This window comes from Rutidosis leptorrhynchoides, chromosome 1 (assembly GCF_046630445.1).
Source record: "Rutidosis leptorrhynchoides isolate AG116_Rl617_1_P2 chromosome 1, CSIRO_AGI_Rlap_v1, whole genome shotgun sequence".
In the NCBI taxonomy this organism is placed as follows: domain Eukaryota; kingdom Viridiplantae; phylum Streptophyta; class Magnoliopsida; order Asterales; family Asteraceae; genus Rutidosis; species Rutidosis leptorrhynchoides.
The window spans coordinates 178,610,478-178,626,924 of NC_092333.1; the positions used below are offsets into that span (position 1 = coordinate 178,610,478).

Below are 16,447 nucleotides of genomic sequence, written 5' to 3' on the forward strand. Positions count from 1 at the left end.
AGGGGTAGCAATATTAGGAGCAACAATTGCTTTATTAATTTTTGGATTCGGCAATTCTGGGTTGGTGACTACATGTTCCTTTCCTTTGTTAACTTCTTTTTCAGTAATCTCCTTTACTTCCTCATCCTCCTCCTCACTAATCTCACCTAATGAACTGTCTGAGTCATGTGTAGGAGAATATGTTTGACCGGTGGTCATAAGCCGATATCTGAAAGGCGTAATCGGCATAACCCGCCTGTCGGAGGTGTATCTGGCCCAATGTCCATGTTTGTTTAGAAATGGACGATCCTCGTTTATTCCAGGGATCACGGTACCATCAAAACGATACTGTGGTTCCGAAAAACTAGGGATGGGTAGAGCTGGGACCTCCTCTGGGTTTACCTGGAGTTGAGATTCCCCGACTAACATAATTTCTTCTTTAATAGGTATTGGAACGTCCTTTTTAGTTGTGGAGAGATTAGATTCAGTGTCCGATTCTGAGTCGTACAAAATGATAGGATTAGAATAAGTCATCTATCACATAATTGAAACAACAATTACATTAGCATATAAATATATCACATATATTGTTTTTGACAAAATTGATAAGCAAAAATCGGTAATAATAGATACGGTCATAGTCCAGACTCACTAATGCATCCTAACAATTACCAGTTAAACACATTAATGCAAATTCTGGTTCCCTATAACCTCAAACTCTGATACCAACTGTAACGACCCGTCAAAATCGCTATTGACGCGGCACATTAATCATTGATTTCACAGTGAGGTTTTGACCTCTATATGATACGTTTTGATAAAATATTGCATTCATTAAAATAAGTGACTTTCTAAACATAGAAAGTTATAAGCATGTGGGCGAGTGCTTAGGTATAATCAAATCCCCTAAATACATAAGTCTTTATTTTTCAGGTTGACATCACAGTCAATTTATTTATTACACAACGTGGTTTTGTTTCGAATGCAATTAACTTTATACAAAGCATGAAAGACTCCATGCAGGCAATAAACACATCACAGCGGAAGCAGTCTAAGGACCTGAGAATAAAGCATGCTAAAAAGTCAACACGAATGTTGGTGAGTTATAGGTTTAATTGCTCGAGTCATAAATATATATAAAGATAGACCACAATATTTCATCAAAAGTTTATCAATAGATTCTACGTAACAGAGCACCATGGTAACTAAACTTAACGCTATAATGATAATTACCCTATTCGTTTTAATACAAGCAAACCAACACGTCATAAACTCAAATAACATACGTCCGTTAAAAGGCTAGCGCTCTAGCTCGGACGGGGATGTCAAGTCCTATGGATCCATATACAATTATTCGCGCCCACCAGTCTATATCCTATGTACTGGCAGCTACTAGCTACCAAAGCTAAGGGATTTTCGGTTTAACTCAGTGTAGAATTTAGTATGTACTTGTGTCTTATTGCGTTTAAAATAAATTGCATGTATTCCAGCCCAAAAATATTTAAAGTATTTAAAAAGGGAGACTATAAACTCACGGTTCAATATTGAGATTCAATATTGTAGGAAAATTGCGTAGACGTAATGATGGTAGACGACTGTATGGTTGACCTTGGATTCAAAAACAATACCTCGAACAATACCCAATATTTCTTTAGTTTAAAATAGTTTGAAACCCGAATTAAAACACCCTCGTATATACTTTATTACTATTAAACTTAAATTAAAATTATAATTATAATTATAAATATAATTATAGAACATAGAAAAAGAAACGAAGAATGTGTATATAACTTCGTCGAGCAACTGGCCTTTTATAGGCACATTTCCTGATTTTGAGGCCCATGCGATCGCATGGATTTTCAATGCCTTTGCCATGCGATCGCATGGCTAGGCTGGACATCTCATTTCTGCTTTGTTTGCTAGTTCGTCGACATAATATTTTACTGTCGCAAATAGTGTTTTTGGTCCCCATGCGATCGCATGGGCTTTTGGTGGTCTGGCCTTTTGTTTGATAGTTTGTCGACATATTATTCACTGTAGCAAATAGTGTTTACTGTAGCAATAGTGTTTACTGCAGCAAATAGTATTTAATGTAGCAAATAGTGTTTACTATAGCAAGTCGATTCACTGTAGCAAATAGTGTTTTACTGTAGCAAGTAGATTTTACTGTAGCAAATAGGGTTTACTGTAGCAAATAGTGTTTTACTGTAGCAAAGTTGTATTCACTGTAGTAAATAGTGTTTTACTGTAGCAAAGTCGTTTTTACTGTAGCAAATAGTGTTTTACTGTAGGAAAGTCGTTTTGACTTGTACATCTTATAATATATATATATATATATATATATATATATATATATATATATATATACATATATAATTGTTTGTAAATCGTCGAGCGCAGTCAAAGGTAATTGAATATATGAAACAGTTCTAAAATTTTGAGACTCAATCTAACAGACTTTGTTTAACGTGTCAAAATAATAAATCGTATAGAGAATTAGTTTAAATAAGTCGAAATTTTTCGGGTCATCACAGCTGTCCAGGATCGGGAGCGCGTTCGATTTTGGAAATTCATTAAGAAGGATATGCCTGTTCCTAACCCTCCCCCTGCTGCCATCGAGGCTCGTATTACTCCTGACGCCGAAGTGATTGCAAAAGAGGTGGCAAAATCGTTAGAGAATATTGAAATTATTCGTCTAAAGTGGTATTCGAGCGATCCGAGGATGACTGCGTATGATTTGATAAATGCGGAGTTGTAATTTGCGCATGTATAGACTTTAAGGATTCTCACGATATTAAGTTAGTGCGCTTTTCACGTTTTGCGTTATGGACTTGTTAAAGTACCCAGTTTTATACTCGAGGCATATCAGTATTGGTCGCTACGAATATTATTGTGCACACAACATACATATTAACACAACACTCGTCGTACGTGTTCAGGAGTCTTCTAAGTACGCCAACACTTAGGATCGAGGTCAAGGGCGACCAACTCTATCGTTTATAGTCATGACTTACAGATCTCTAGTTCTGCGCGGGTGAGGCTAGGACAAACCAATGTCCGTCACCCTCCGGTTAATAAAGCTAGCCTGTCGCCAAACAGGATTCTGCCATGCGGGAGCTAGAGAAGACATCCCTTATGTAGGCAGGACCAGCGTAGGAATTTTTCCGTGCGCGGACAGTTTAAGTCAAGTAGCTATTCTGATTAAGACATGTACATGAAATCGTACACTGGAAATGACTTGATGTATGAAAAGTATAATTGAAAAGACATTGTTCAATTGTGAAATTTACTGGTAACCTATCTTTGCGCGTAATAACAATATCACTACATGAAAATCAAGACAAATTAGCGGAATAATCAGTTTCCCTACTTTCTTTATTACATATAACATCGTTTCAGTGCGGTAGCGTGCCAAGTGCGTCTAATCGCCTTACCATTTAGCTCCGCCAGTTTGTAGGTTCCAGTTTTGCTAATTCCAATGACTCTGTAGGAACCCTCCCAATTGGGTCCCAGTTTCCCGGTGTCTTCGATTTTTCTCGCCTGATTGTCGCGTCAAACATGGTCACCAACTGCATGTAATGAGCCTAACTCTCTTACCATAGTCCCTTGCGATTCGTTGTTTGTTGATAGCCTTGTGCGCAGCCACCATTTCCCTGCGCTCTTCCAGCAAATCAAGGTTAGTGCGTAGATCCTTAGAGTTCTGGTTCTGATTAAATGACAGCATTCGCTCTGTGGGGATGGCTATCTCTGCAGGCAAGACTGCTTCTGAGCCATATACCAGACTGAATTGTGTTTCTCCAGTGCTGTTTTTTGGTGTCGTGCAATGATCCCAGAGAACTTTAGGAAGCTGCTCCACCCATCCTCTTCGTTGTTTTCCTAACCTTTCCTTAATCGTGTGGACTATGTCTCTATTGGTAACTTCGCATTGCCCATTAGCTTGAGGATGCACGACAGACGTGATGCATTGTTTTATGTTCAGCCCTTGACACCAACTTCGAAAAGGTTCTCCTTCAAATTGCGTCCTGTTATCGCTTACTATTTCATTTTATATCACTCCGTCAAAATCCATTAACGGTAATGTTAACTTTGGTCCCAGTTCTTGGCTTGACTTCTATGTAACAGTAAAGTTCTACAGTGGAAGCAGTTAATACCAGAGATAAAACATGCAAAACGGGTCAATATAAAGTTGAGTGAATCTACAGGTTTAAGTAAATAGTTCATCGTATGTTTCAGAAAACACTTTCCATAAATCATTTATCGAAAAATAAGTTATCAAAATCGTTTATCAGTAATCAGAATCTGAAAATCAGTAAACATTTATCAGTATAAAACCACCAAGGTTTAATGTCAAAAGTTTGTATACAGCAAATGTCTTAGTGTTAAACTGTTTGTAATCAGCAATGTCAAGTTTCAACTGGGTGTGACATCAAAAAGGTTTTGTTTCAAATGTTTGTAGACATTACCATGTCTAGTTTCAAGTTTGTAAATCCCAAGTTTAAGTAGCATAATGCAGAGTTTGAAAAATAGTATTCAAAGTAATAATTCTTTGTTTTAGACCACGAAATTTCTAGCGTACAACCCAAGGGTTGCAAAGATATACATCTGTTATGAGTCTTGAATATAAAGCTTTAACCTGCGGATAGCTATTGCGCTACACGACTTCCTTTACCCCATATTGCAAACGCTGATCACGCATTCGGTAACAAAGTTATAAGCACCCAGTCTGTAGAGTGAGGTTTGTCAAACCTACGTTACCGTCCTTATAGTTCGAGCCTTACAAAGTAATTAATATATTCAAGCTAGAGGCTTTTTTATCTAACTCATTATGTATATTCAGTTTGCACTCATGTCTAAAGCGTAAAATAGTTTAAAACAGCATGTTATCTCATCCCAAAAAATAAAAGTATATGGGACTGTAGACTCACCTTGAGTGCACTTGACAATTCACAAGCAAAGAGTAGTCGAACACTATGACCGAGTAACGTAACCTAATGTATCATTATACGATTACATAAGTTTATTTCAAAAGACAGACTCACAGTTCAGTTGTCCTATTGTTCAGACCGACGCAATCGTATAGTAAAAGTCAACTAGTCAAGCAAGTCAACAAAAGTCAAACTTGGTCAAGTTGGTAAACCTAAGTCAACTACATCAGTAGGTCATGCCAATGATATCACAAAGTCAAACCAAGGTCAACTCATGAGTTTCACACATTCGTTTAGCTAATTAACGTTTTCTAGTTTAGTTATCGTACGGTTTCACAACGGTCATGCAATCGGACAAGCATAGTTCACAAATGACACATCAAACAATTATGATAAACTCCAGACCATAATTACATGTCATAAGCTTTCTAAAAAGACCAAGCACACTATCATACGATTCCTAGAACTCACGTAGCATGCAAAACATTCATTAGTATACTCCGAATGAAAAATTAAAGTTGTCTTGCTGGAGCTGTGATATAATTTGCTACTTTGCAAAGGAATTGTAAAGTTATTTTTGCTAATAAATGCCAAAAGATCTGACACAGATATGTGTTGAATTATGACTTTGGTTTCGAGAGCTTTTTTTTTTTTAAAGTACATAACTGTGGGTTATATGTGGTTGGATCATCATCTGAATTGCTCATTATTTGAAGTGTCTTCAGAGATTTTTAAAGGGTTTGAACATAGATTGTAATCGTTAGTATACATTTGATGTTCTAACACAGTTTTGAAGTCAAAGTATAGCTTTGAAAGATGTAGGAATCTAAAAGTGATGGTACCGGTTATATTTCGTATTGAATTTTGAGGTTTCAAAATCAGAATATGTAATTGAGTTTGAATTAGTATGGTTGTTTTGATATGAAAGAATGTATATTATTGTGAAAGTAGGAAGTATGGTTGATAATTTGCTTAATTAGATTCGAAGAATGTAACATATTAATTGTGAATATATATATATATATATATATATATATATATATATATATATATATATATATCTCGGGTATTACCTAACCGTTAAAAAAAATTCACAATTAATATTTTGTACAAAAGAATTTTATTACAGTCTTTATGATAATATATATGTATATATTCTCTTCAGATGTAACATAGATTTTAATGAGTTAATACTAAATTAAACTCATTCGATTTAGAACTAGAATTGAATAATCCCTTGAAGGCTTTAGAGATTACATAAGTATTTCTTCAATAATATTGAAATTATGAATCAATACTTCGTTATTTGTTGAGGCGTGATGTTGGTTTTCGTTAAATTCTTGTGAATCTTTGCAAAGTACGAATGATGTTATCTGAAAAGTTTCGGGTACATCGATGATGAAAGTGTAAAATCAAATATATACTTGATTTATTATGAATTGCAATTTGTTGAACTGCTACAGAGATTGTAGTTAACGCTGGTTAAGTTGCGGCCGAAGGGCGTACATTATTGCATATTTGTAATATGAATTAATCGAGTAGTTAAGATTCACACACAATAGCTTAGCACGGAAAGATTTATTTTTATTTCAAAATATATATATATATATATATATATATATATATATATATATATATATATATATATATATATATATATATAATATACATATAATTTCTTCAGAGGGAATGAGTTAATTCTTCATAACTCGCTGATACAATATACGCGTTATTGATTCGTAATGATGTCCACAATGATTCTTGAACTGACGGAGTTTGTGATATTATAGATGTTGTTGATTCTGATGCTGACTGCACTGACAATGCTGGTGACGCTGACGGTACTGATGATGCTGTTGGTAAAACAAGTTTAGCTGGTTAATCACACACCACTTTTGTCAGAGTTTCTACTCTTCCTTCTATCATTTTGGTTTGCTTAACTGCTTTATATTTAGGGCTAGATTAGTTAATCTCTAAGACTTTAGAGATTACATAATCTCCGCGGAATGTTTCTCCAATGAAGTTATGAATTAGTACATCGTCAGTTATTGTTGTTGGTATTCCTTGGTATCTATGGTGCGTATGACGTTGATGCTCGTGGAACAGATTGTGAAGTTTGAGATTTACGACGCGGTTGTGGTTGGAGGTGGTAATGGTACTGTTGGCGTTGATGATGGTGGTACTGGTTATGCTGCTGATGCTGCTGATGGTGTTTGTAATCTTTGTACCATATTCTCCAAAGCCACTACCCGAGCGCGGAGTTCGTTGACTTCTTCTATTACACCGGGGTGATTGTCGGTTCGGACGAGCGGATAAATAAAATTTAGAATTTGATGTTGTCTATAATCGTGACGAGATACTTTGGAAATGAGAGAGAAAATGGTGTTTCGGATTGGTTCGCCGGTAAGTGCTTCAGGTTCTTCGCCAAGAGGGCAATGTGGTGGATGGAAGGGATCACCTTCTTCTTGTCTCCAATGATTGAGAAGGCTGCGAATCCATCCCCAATTCATCTAAAATAGATGATGGCTGATTGGTTGATCCATTCCGGTCACACTGCTTTCAGAGCTTGAATGGGATTCCATTTCGGAATTCGAGTGACTTGAACTGATGATGAATTCCATTTCATACGATTGGATAAAGGATTTTTCGATATGAAATGATTTTGGCTAACGGATGGTATTCTAATTACATAGAAAATCCATATATAGAGATCAAAAGATTTCGTAGATTACGGAGGAATTTGCGGGATATGTCAGGCAAAGTTTAAAGTAACAGATACGATAATATATGATTTAGCAGATACGCTAAGATATGAATTTTGTATATACACTACTCATGTAATTAATGTAGCAAGACGTGTCTAGACTAATAATGATAAGCAGGTAATTTCCTAAGGATGATAAGTAGATGATTTCCGACTAGAAATGATAAGCAAAACTTTTGACATGCAGACACGGTCGAAGTCCAGACTCACTAATGCATCCTAACGACTTATCAGTTAGATACACTAATGCAGACCTGGTTCGCTAAGACCACCGCTCTGATACCAACTAAAAGGACCCGTTCATATACATTATAAATGATTCTCAATAGTTGATTACATCGCGAGGTATTTGACCTCTATATGATACATTTTTTAGACATTGCATTCGTTTTTAAAAGATAAACTCTCTTTACATCGAAAATTAACAGGCATGCATACTATTTCATAATGTCCAACTATAAATGACCTAATCTATCATTTACCTAATAATAATCTCTACTGAACTCAACGACTTGAATGTAACGTCTTTTGAAATATGCCATGAATGACTCCAAGTAATATCTTTAAAATGAGCAAATGCATAACGGAAGATTTCTTTAACTCCTGAGAATAAACATGCTTTAAAGTGTCAACCAAAAGGTTGGTGAGTTCATTAGTTTATCATAATAATTCATTTTCAACATTTTAATAGATCACAAGAATTTCATTTCCAGTTCTCATAAATATACGTCCCATGCATAGAGACAAAAATTATCCATATGGATTGAACACCTGGTAACCGACATTAATAAGATGCATATAAGAATATCCCCTATCATTCCGGGAAATCCTTCGGACATGATAAAAACAACATCGAAGTACTAAAGCATCCGGTACTTTGGATGGGGTTCGTTAGGCCCAATAGATCTATCTTTAGGATTCGCGTCAATTAGGCGTGCACTAATTCTCAAAATTAGCGATGTTCCCTAATTCTTAGGCTACCAAGCTAAAAGGGGAATATTCGGCTTCGATCATTCAACCATATAATGCAGTTTCGATTACTTGTGTCTATTTCGTAAAACATTTATAAAAATTGCGCATGTATTCTCAGCCCAAAAATATAAAGGGTAAAAAGGCAAATGAAACTCACCATACTGTATTTCGTAGTAAAAATACATATAACGTCATTGGACAAGTGCAAGGTTGGCCTCGGATTCACGAACCTAAATTAATTATGTATATTTATATGTTGGTTAATATTCGTCTAACAATTAGGTTAATTCATAGTGTACCACATTCCTACTGCTCGAGACTAATATGCAAAAGTCAACAAAAGTCAATTTGACTCAAAATGATTTCCAAAATCTATACATGATTAATATATAGTTTAAATATCGTCATTTTATATTTTTAAATATCTTTAAAAGATTTATTAGAGTAAATAATATAATTCATTTATTAATAAATAAGACTTTATAAAAAATATACTTTTATATATCTTAAGTAATAAAATTTATAAAGTTCATTTAATATCATAAAGATAATATGATAGGTATTATTAAAGAAATTTTATTACACATAGTAAAAATATGTTTGTATCTCATATGTATTTGATAAAATAATATCTATAATAATAGTAAGTAAAAGTTGCATTATTTTGTAATAATAATTATTATTATTCTATTAATTAAAATATCAATATTTATAATTACTAAAATAATATGATAATTCTAATTATGATAACATTAATATTTATGATACTATTTAATATTATCTTTTAAAATAATAATTCTATTTAAAATGATAATAATAATGATATTTTATAGTAACAATGACATTTCTATTAAAATGGTAATTTTTGTTAAAATGATAGTTTTAATATAACGATACTTTTAATAATAATAGTAATGATAAAAAATAATAAGAACGATAATTTTATCTAAATCATTATCTTACAATATTTAAATTTCATCATGATACTCATACTCATTATTTCTTAATTGATTCGTTTAATAACTTTTAATCGTCTTTTATATCGTTTTCATGTTAATGATAATAATAATAATCATAATAATTAAGTGTTACTAATATAAGTTTTAATCATAATAATACTAATGATAATAAATATTATGAATATATTAATGATAATACTTAATTATAACTTTAACAATAATAACGATAGTAATAATAATAAAAAATAACAATTTTTAATGATAATACTTTTTATAGATAATGATAATAATAATAATAATAATAATAATAATAATAATAATAATAAAATAAAAATTAGGACGACGATAGTAACGACGATAATAATAATCATTTTTAATAATAATACAAAAATTCAATTGATTATAACTTCTAATCCGTTCATCGAAACCATTCGATATCTAAATGAAAAGTTCTTAATTTTTCGCTAGCTTTCCAACGACATGCATATCTTATACCTTATCTTAACCGCATATGTAACTAATTCAGGATTCAACATAAGCTATCTAATGGCAATATCAAAAATACAAGCATGCATAATCCTATATACTCGAGCACTAGTCAGGGATACACTATTAATATATAAAAGTTAAGTTATGAGTGCTCACGTATCAATATTGAGATTCAATATTGCAGGAAAGTACGTAGACACAACGAAGATGATAAACACTAGATTGACCTCGCGAGCATAACCATGAACCCTACCTATCACCTCCATAGCTATAACCCATAATTTCCTTAGCCCTATCCTACTCGAAGAACTCATTTTGAAATCACGCAGCAGAACCTCGTCGTAGTATTTTATGTATAATACATAATAATAATAACACTTAAGACTACTAATATTAATATCATAATAATCTTTTAATATTAAAAGTAATAAATAAGTAAAATAAATAAGTAAATATTACGGAGTAATATAGAGAGAAAGAGAGTTTGAGAGTTGATGCACTGAACTAATAACGTTCGACTTTATAGTGTCTAATCCATCCAACCATCCCATGCGATCGCATGGGATGTGTTTGGTTTCATCATGCGATCGCATGATAGATTAAAACAGCTGGTATCCAGTTAACTTCCATGCCGACACTTTTCTTTTTACATACATCACACATGAAACTTAAACTTATATATTATTTAATATATATTATATTTAATCTTTAGAATTAATTAAATATTATATTATATTTACGTGAGTAGTAAAAATGTAATTTTTACTAAAATGACTCTTACGTTGTCACTCGACTCATGTACCACTTTCGGTTTTTCGAGCGCACTTTCGTACGTTTAGAAAACTAGCCTTTTACGTTACGCGACGTGTACCTTTAATAATAATTTGACTTATTTATCAAAAATTTACTTTATGAAAATGTATCTTATAAAATTTGAGCGTCGTGGTCATTTGCTTCTATAAATCAATGACTCATTATTTACCAAAATATATTATTTTCAATTGGGACGTTTTATGACTAAGTTAATATATATATATATATTTATTTAGAATCGTAAATTTGTACATAATAACTATATTTGAATTATTTTAACTAATGATATAATATTTAGTCTTTCAAAACCAAATATATTTCAAAATTCGTTTTATATAATTTCACTCGTTTTATATAATAGTAGTTATTTTACCAATAATGTTTTTAATATGAAAACTAAATAGTCGGTTTATCGAGGGATACAAATTAATCAAAGTAAAAGTACACTTTTGAAATTTAAACGAAAATGATTACTAACTTTTGACTAACTCTCGTTAATGATACTTTTGTAAATCACTTTTACCAAATATTCCGGATACCGTTAAAAAGGAAAGGTTTTCTAAATCAAAGTGGACCTCTCAACAGAGACTTGTAATCATAATTCAATGTATCTGATAAATCAATCATTTGATATTATCTTCTAATTCCATCGCTAATCATATTGAAACAAATACGTTCATATAAAGTATTATACGTTTAATATTTTGTTAACATTCTCAAACTCTAATATATAAATATACCTATACATATTCATATCCAATTAAATAATGGTTCGTGAATCGTCGTAATTTGGTCGAGGTTAAATGAACGTATGAACATAGTCTTAAAATGTTTGAGATTTAACTTAACAAAGTTTGCTTATCGTGTCGGAATAATATAATGATTAAAGTTTAAATTTGTTCGGAAATTTTCGGGTCATCACAGTACCTACCCGGTAAAGAAATTTCGTTCCAAAATTTGATTGGGATAGTCATGGCTGACAATAAGTATGTTTTCATGATGCATAAAAGCTGAAGGTTAGGGTTTTATCATCATTGAGTAATATGGATAAAACCATTTGATTTTGTGAAGAGTACGAGTGAAGCTATTACCAAAAGAGTGAAATGAGTAGGTATAGATTCATCTTATCATTTGACGTAGATATGATTGATTTCCAGATTTCAAGGGATTTGATGAAAATCTTCGTAATAAGATTTGATTCTCCGGTAACCAAGGGAATTAGGATCCGCTTTAAATGCGATCATCTATTTTAATTGTTCTGTCAGAGATTTTCGTATAAATTCACCTCCTTCGTTTCCTTACAACTCACACCTTTTGTTGATGCATTTTATGCAAGTCCTTAGACATCTACCCACGTCCATTGCAGGTACAATAGTTCACAGGCCACCATGATTGCTCGTTATTATCCTATCCGTGTTTATATGTGGTTACAGGAACTGCGGGAACGAGATTTGGATGTTTGACTATGTTAGACTTACTCAGACGTACGAGTGAAGCCTCACTAGTACGGCTGACAGGCTCATACGCACGGTTGATGCTGAGCTAAGTCACAATTACAACCTAAATGAGAAGACACGAGTGAGTGATCACCCGTACGACTGATGAAGCCAACTCGTATGTGTGATGGATGAATCGTATGGGTGAGTCAACAGTAGGGGTACATAAAGTCTTATGTTCTTCATTTTAGGTTAAGCCTCTCATTTGTTACACACACTCAGATCTGGTGAGCTCCTCCGATTCTCTCTCATTCCAAATCACCCAGGTGGTGAATAATAGCTCTAGGTGTTGATCTAATCACACTTGATTTAGTTGTGGTTTGACTAAATTAATCCAAAAAAAACTTAACCTATTCACTAGAGGGTTTGATTCACTTATTCCGCCATTGTGTGAGTTAAATCTGTTGATTTCTAAGTTCCTAGTCATGTTTTATCACCTTCTATTATTTCCCCCTCAACTCATATTTTAAAGTATTCATCAATATGCTCCATCTAGTTCTGATTATCGATATACTTCTAACTTCCATATCGGTCATTCTTCTTTTTCATCTACTGCCGGAAGAATCTATTTACTTCTTCTATACTCTTGGTTTTATAGTGTTTCTAGTTCTCCCGTGTCTTTATATTGCTATATGCATCGATATATATGGTTTATAATTTCTGGTTTATCGTTGGCTTTATATCTTCCCTTATATTTCAAAGTCTCTGCTTCTGTCTTCTATAACCATTATCATTCACAGTTAATGCTCTCTTTTATTTGCTGCAATTTATACCCCAATTTCTATTTCGGAGTTTTGTCCTTTCATTTCTTCTTCTTGCGATTAAGCACCGCTTGTAATGGTCCAGAATTCATAGATATAAATTTCGGAATGAACATTGTTAATGCTCTAAGAAGGAAATGGTAATGGCAAGATCTTGATTTGTTAAATTACCAGAATACCCTGGAAAAGACCGAATCATCAAGAAATATTTTCTTGGTATTTAGAGATTAAATAGAATATAAGAGTCGTGTAACATGGCACATGATGATGTTATGATCTGTGAATCATTACGTTTCATTTAGAAACTCAGCATGAATTACTGTAATATAATCACGTTGATCAAGTGTCATTATATTATACTAACTCATGCTTCAGTTCCTAACATTATTCCAAAAATATTCCTATTTTAAACTTGAAAGTTTCAGAATTTAGAAACTAAAATAGTTTCTTTTATGATGTAATATAGATAGCGCGATGAGATTAAAGATTTCAGATAAGAATAGTTATGGAAATATCTTCAGAAATATGGAGGATATTTATAATGAAAGATACGATGATATCTTGGAATTTCTAATATCAGAGGATGATGAAGGGTATTGTTTGCAGGGGTTTAGAGTCATGAGCAAGGTATTCGTTAATGACTTCAGCAGATACTGAATCATTTGAATTCTTTGGAGGCAGGTTCAGTCTTTGTGATTTGTCCACAGCCTCCTTCATACTTTGCTCAATCCGTTTTTCAGTTCCAAAACTTCTCTTTTTCTGCGTTTTGCCAGCATACTATTCATCATCATCAACTTTTTACTGTTAAGGTCGTTTTATAGTTTTTGCTGCTTCATCAACATTTCGAGAACTATTCTGCAGTTCAGGGTGTTTTTCAGAAACTTCACATTCAAGTATGTAAGTCCAGGAGATAGACGTTATATGTACACATATAACTGTTGGCGTAGACATGCTGCGAGATTTCAAAATACTGATTGCTAATTCCCGATGATTCGTATAGCAATTCTCGTTACAAGATGCGAATGAGTAAATGATGAGGTTTCGATAAATATAATGATTCTTCGGAATGCCCAAGATCAGTGAAGTTGTTGGTAAGTTTATTGCTAATGTGGTGGAATATGAAAGGTTCTCCAGTAACAAAAGGGTAATCACATATATCAAGATTATGATAAGGCTACTCCGAATGAAAAATCGAAGTTGTCTTACTGGAGCTGTGATATAATTTGCTACTTTGCAAAGGAATTGTAAAGTTATTTTTGCTAATAAATGCCAAAAGATCTGACACAGATATGTGTTGAATTATGACTTTGGTTTCGAGAGCTTTTTTTTTTTTAAGTACATAATTGTGGGTGATATGTGGTTGGATCATCATCTCGATTGCTCATTATTTGAAGTGTCTTCAGAGATTTTCGAAGGGTTTGAACACAGATTGTAATCGTTATTATACATTTGATGTTCTACCACAGTTTTGAAGTCAAAGTATAGCTTTGAAAGATGTAGGAATCTAAAAGTGATGGTACCGGTTATATTTCGTATCGAATTCTGAGGTTTCAAAATCAGAATATGTAATTGAGTTTGAATGAGTATGGTTGTTTTGATATGAAAGAATGTATATTATTGTGAAAGTAGGAAGTATGGTTGATAATTTGCTTAATCAGATTCGAAGAATGTAACATATTAATTGTGAATATATATATATATATATATATATATATATATATATATATATATATATATATATATATATATATATATATATATATATATATATATATATATATATATATATATCTCGGGTATTACCTACCCGTTAAAAAAAAATTTCACAATTAATATTTTGTACAAAAGAATTTTATTACAGTCTTTATGCAAATATATATGTATATATTCTCTTCAGATGTAACATAGATTTATATGAGTTAATACTAAATTAAACTCATTCGATTTAGAACTAGAATTGAATAATCCCTTGAAGGCTTTAGAGATTACATAAGTATTTCTTCAATAATATTGAAATTGTGAATCAATACTTTGTTATTTGTTGAGGCGTGATGTTGGTTTTCGTTAAATTCTTGTGAATCTTTACAAAGTACGAATGATGTTATCTGAAAAGTTTCGGGTACATCGATGATGAAAGTGTAAAATCAAATATATACTTGATTTATTATGAATTGGAATTTGTTGAATTGCGACAAAGATTGTAGTTAACGCTAGTTAAGTTGCGGCCGAAGGACGTACATTATTGCATATTTGTAATATGAATTAACCGAGTAGGTAAGATTCACACACAATAGCTTAGCACGGAAAGATTTATTTTTATTTCAAAATATATATATATTTATATATATATATATATATATATATATATATATATATATATATATATATATATATATATATATATATATGTATATATATATATATATATATATATATAAATAATATACATATAATTTCTTCAGAGGGAATGAGTTAATTCTTCATAACTCGCTGATACAATATACGCGTTATTGATTCGTAATGATGTCCACAGTGATTCTTGAACTGACGGAGTTTGTGATGTTATAGATGTTGTTGATTCTGATGCTGACTGTACTGACGATGCTGGTGACGCTGACGGTACTGATGATGCTGTTGGTAAAACAAGTTTAGCTGGTTAATCACACACCATTTTTGTCAGGGTTTCTACTCTTCCTTCTATCATTTTGGTTTGCTTAACTGCTTTATGGTTAGGGCTAGATTAGATAATCTCTAAGACTTTAGAGATTACATAATCTCCACGGAATGTTTCTCCAATGAAGTTATGAATTAGTACATCGTCAGTTATTGGTGTTGGTATTCCTTGGTATCTATGGTGCGTATGACGTTGATGCTCGTGGGACAGATTGTGAAGTTTGAGGTTTACGACGCGGTTGTGGTTGGAGGTGGTAATGGTACTGTTGGCGTTGATGATGGTGGTACTGGTTATGCTGCTGATGCTGCTGATGGTGTTTGTAATCTTTGTACCATATTCTCCAAAGCCACTACCCGAGCGCGAAGTTCGTTGACTTCTTCTATTACACCGGGATGATTGTCGGTTCGGACGAGCGGATAAATAAAATTTAGAATTTGATGTAGTATATAATCGTGACGAGATACTCTGGAAATTAGAGAGAAAATGGTGTTTCGGATTGGTTCGCCGGTAAATGCTTCAGGTTCTTCGCCAAGAGGGCAATGTGGCGGATGGAAGGGATCACCTTCTTCTTGTCTCCAATGATTGAGAAGGCTATGAACCCATCCCCAATTCATC

The 16,447-nt window shown here is 32.8% G+C and overlaps 1 protein-coding gene across 1 annotated transcript; it reads right to left on the bottom strand.

Annotated features, from left to right (window-relative positions):
• Positions 1 to 3,541: 3,541 nt before the first annotated feature.
• Positions 3,542 to 4,653, bottom strand: LOC139892218 (uncharacterized). Its single transcript, XM_071875265.1, has 2 exons — positions 4,649 to 4,653; positions 3,542 to 4,001 (listed from the first exon to the last, which is right to left on the bottom strand). Exons 1-2 carry the CDS (start codon positions 4,651 to 4,653, stop codon positions 3,542 to 3,544), a joined length of 465 nt encoding a protein of 154 aa, XP_071731366.1.
• Between the last annotated feature and the right edge of the window lie 11,794 nt (positions 4,654 to 16,447).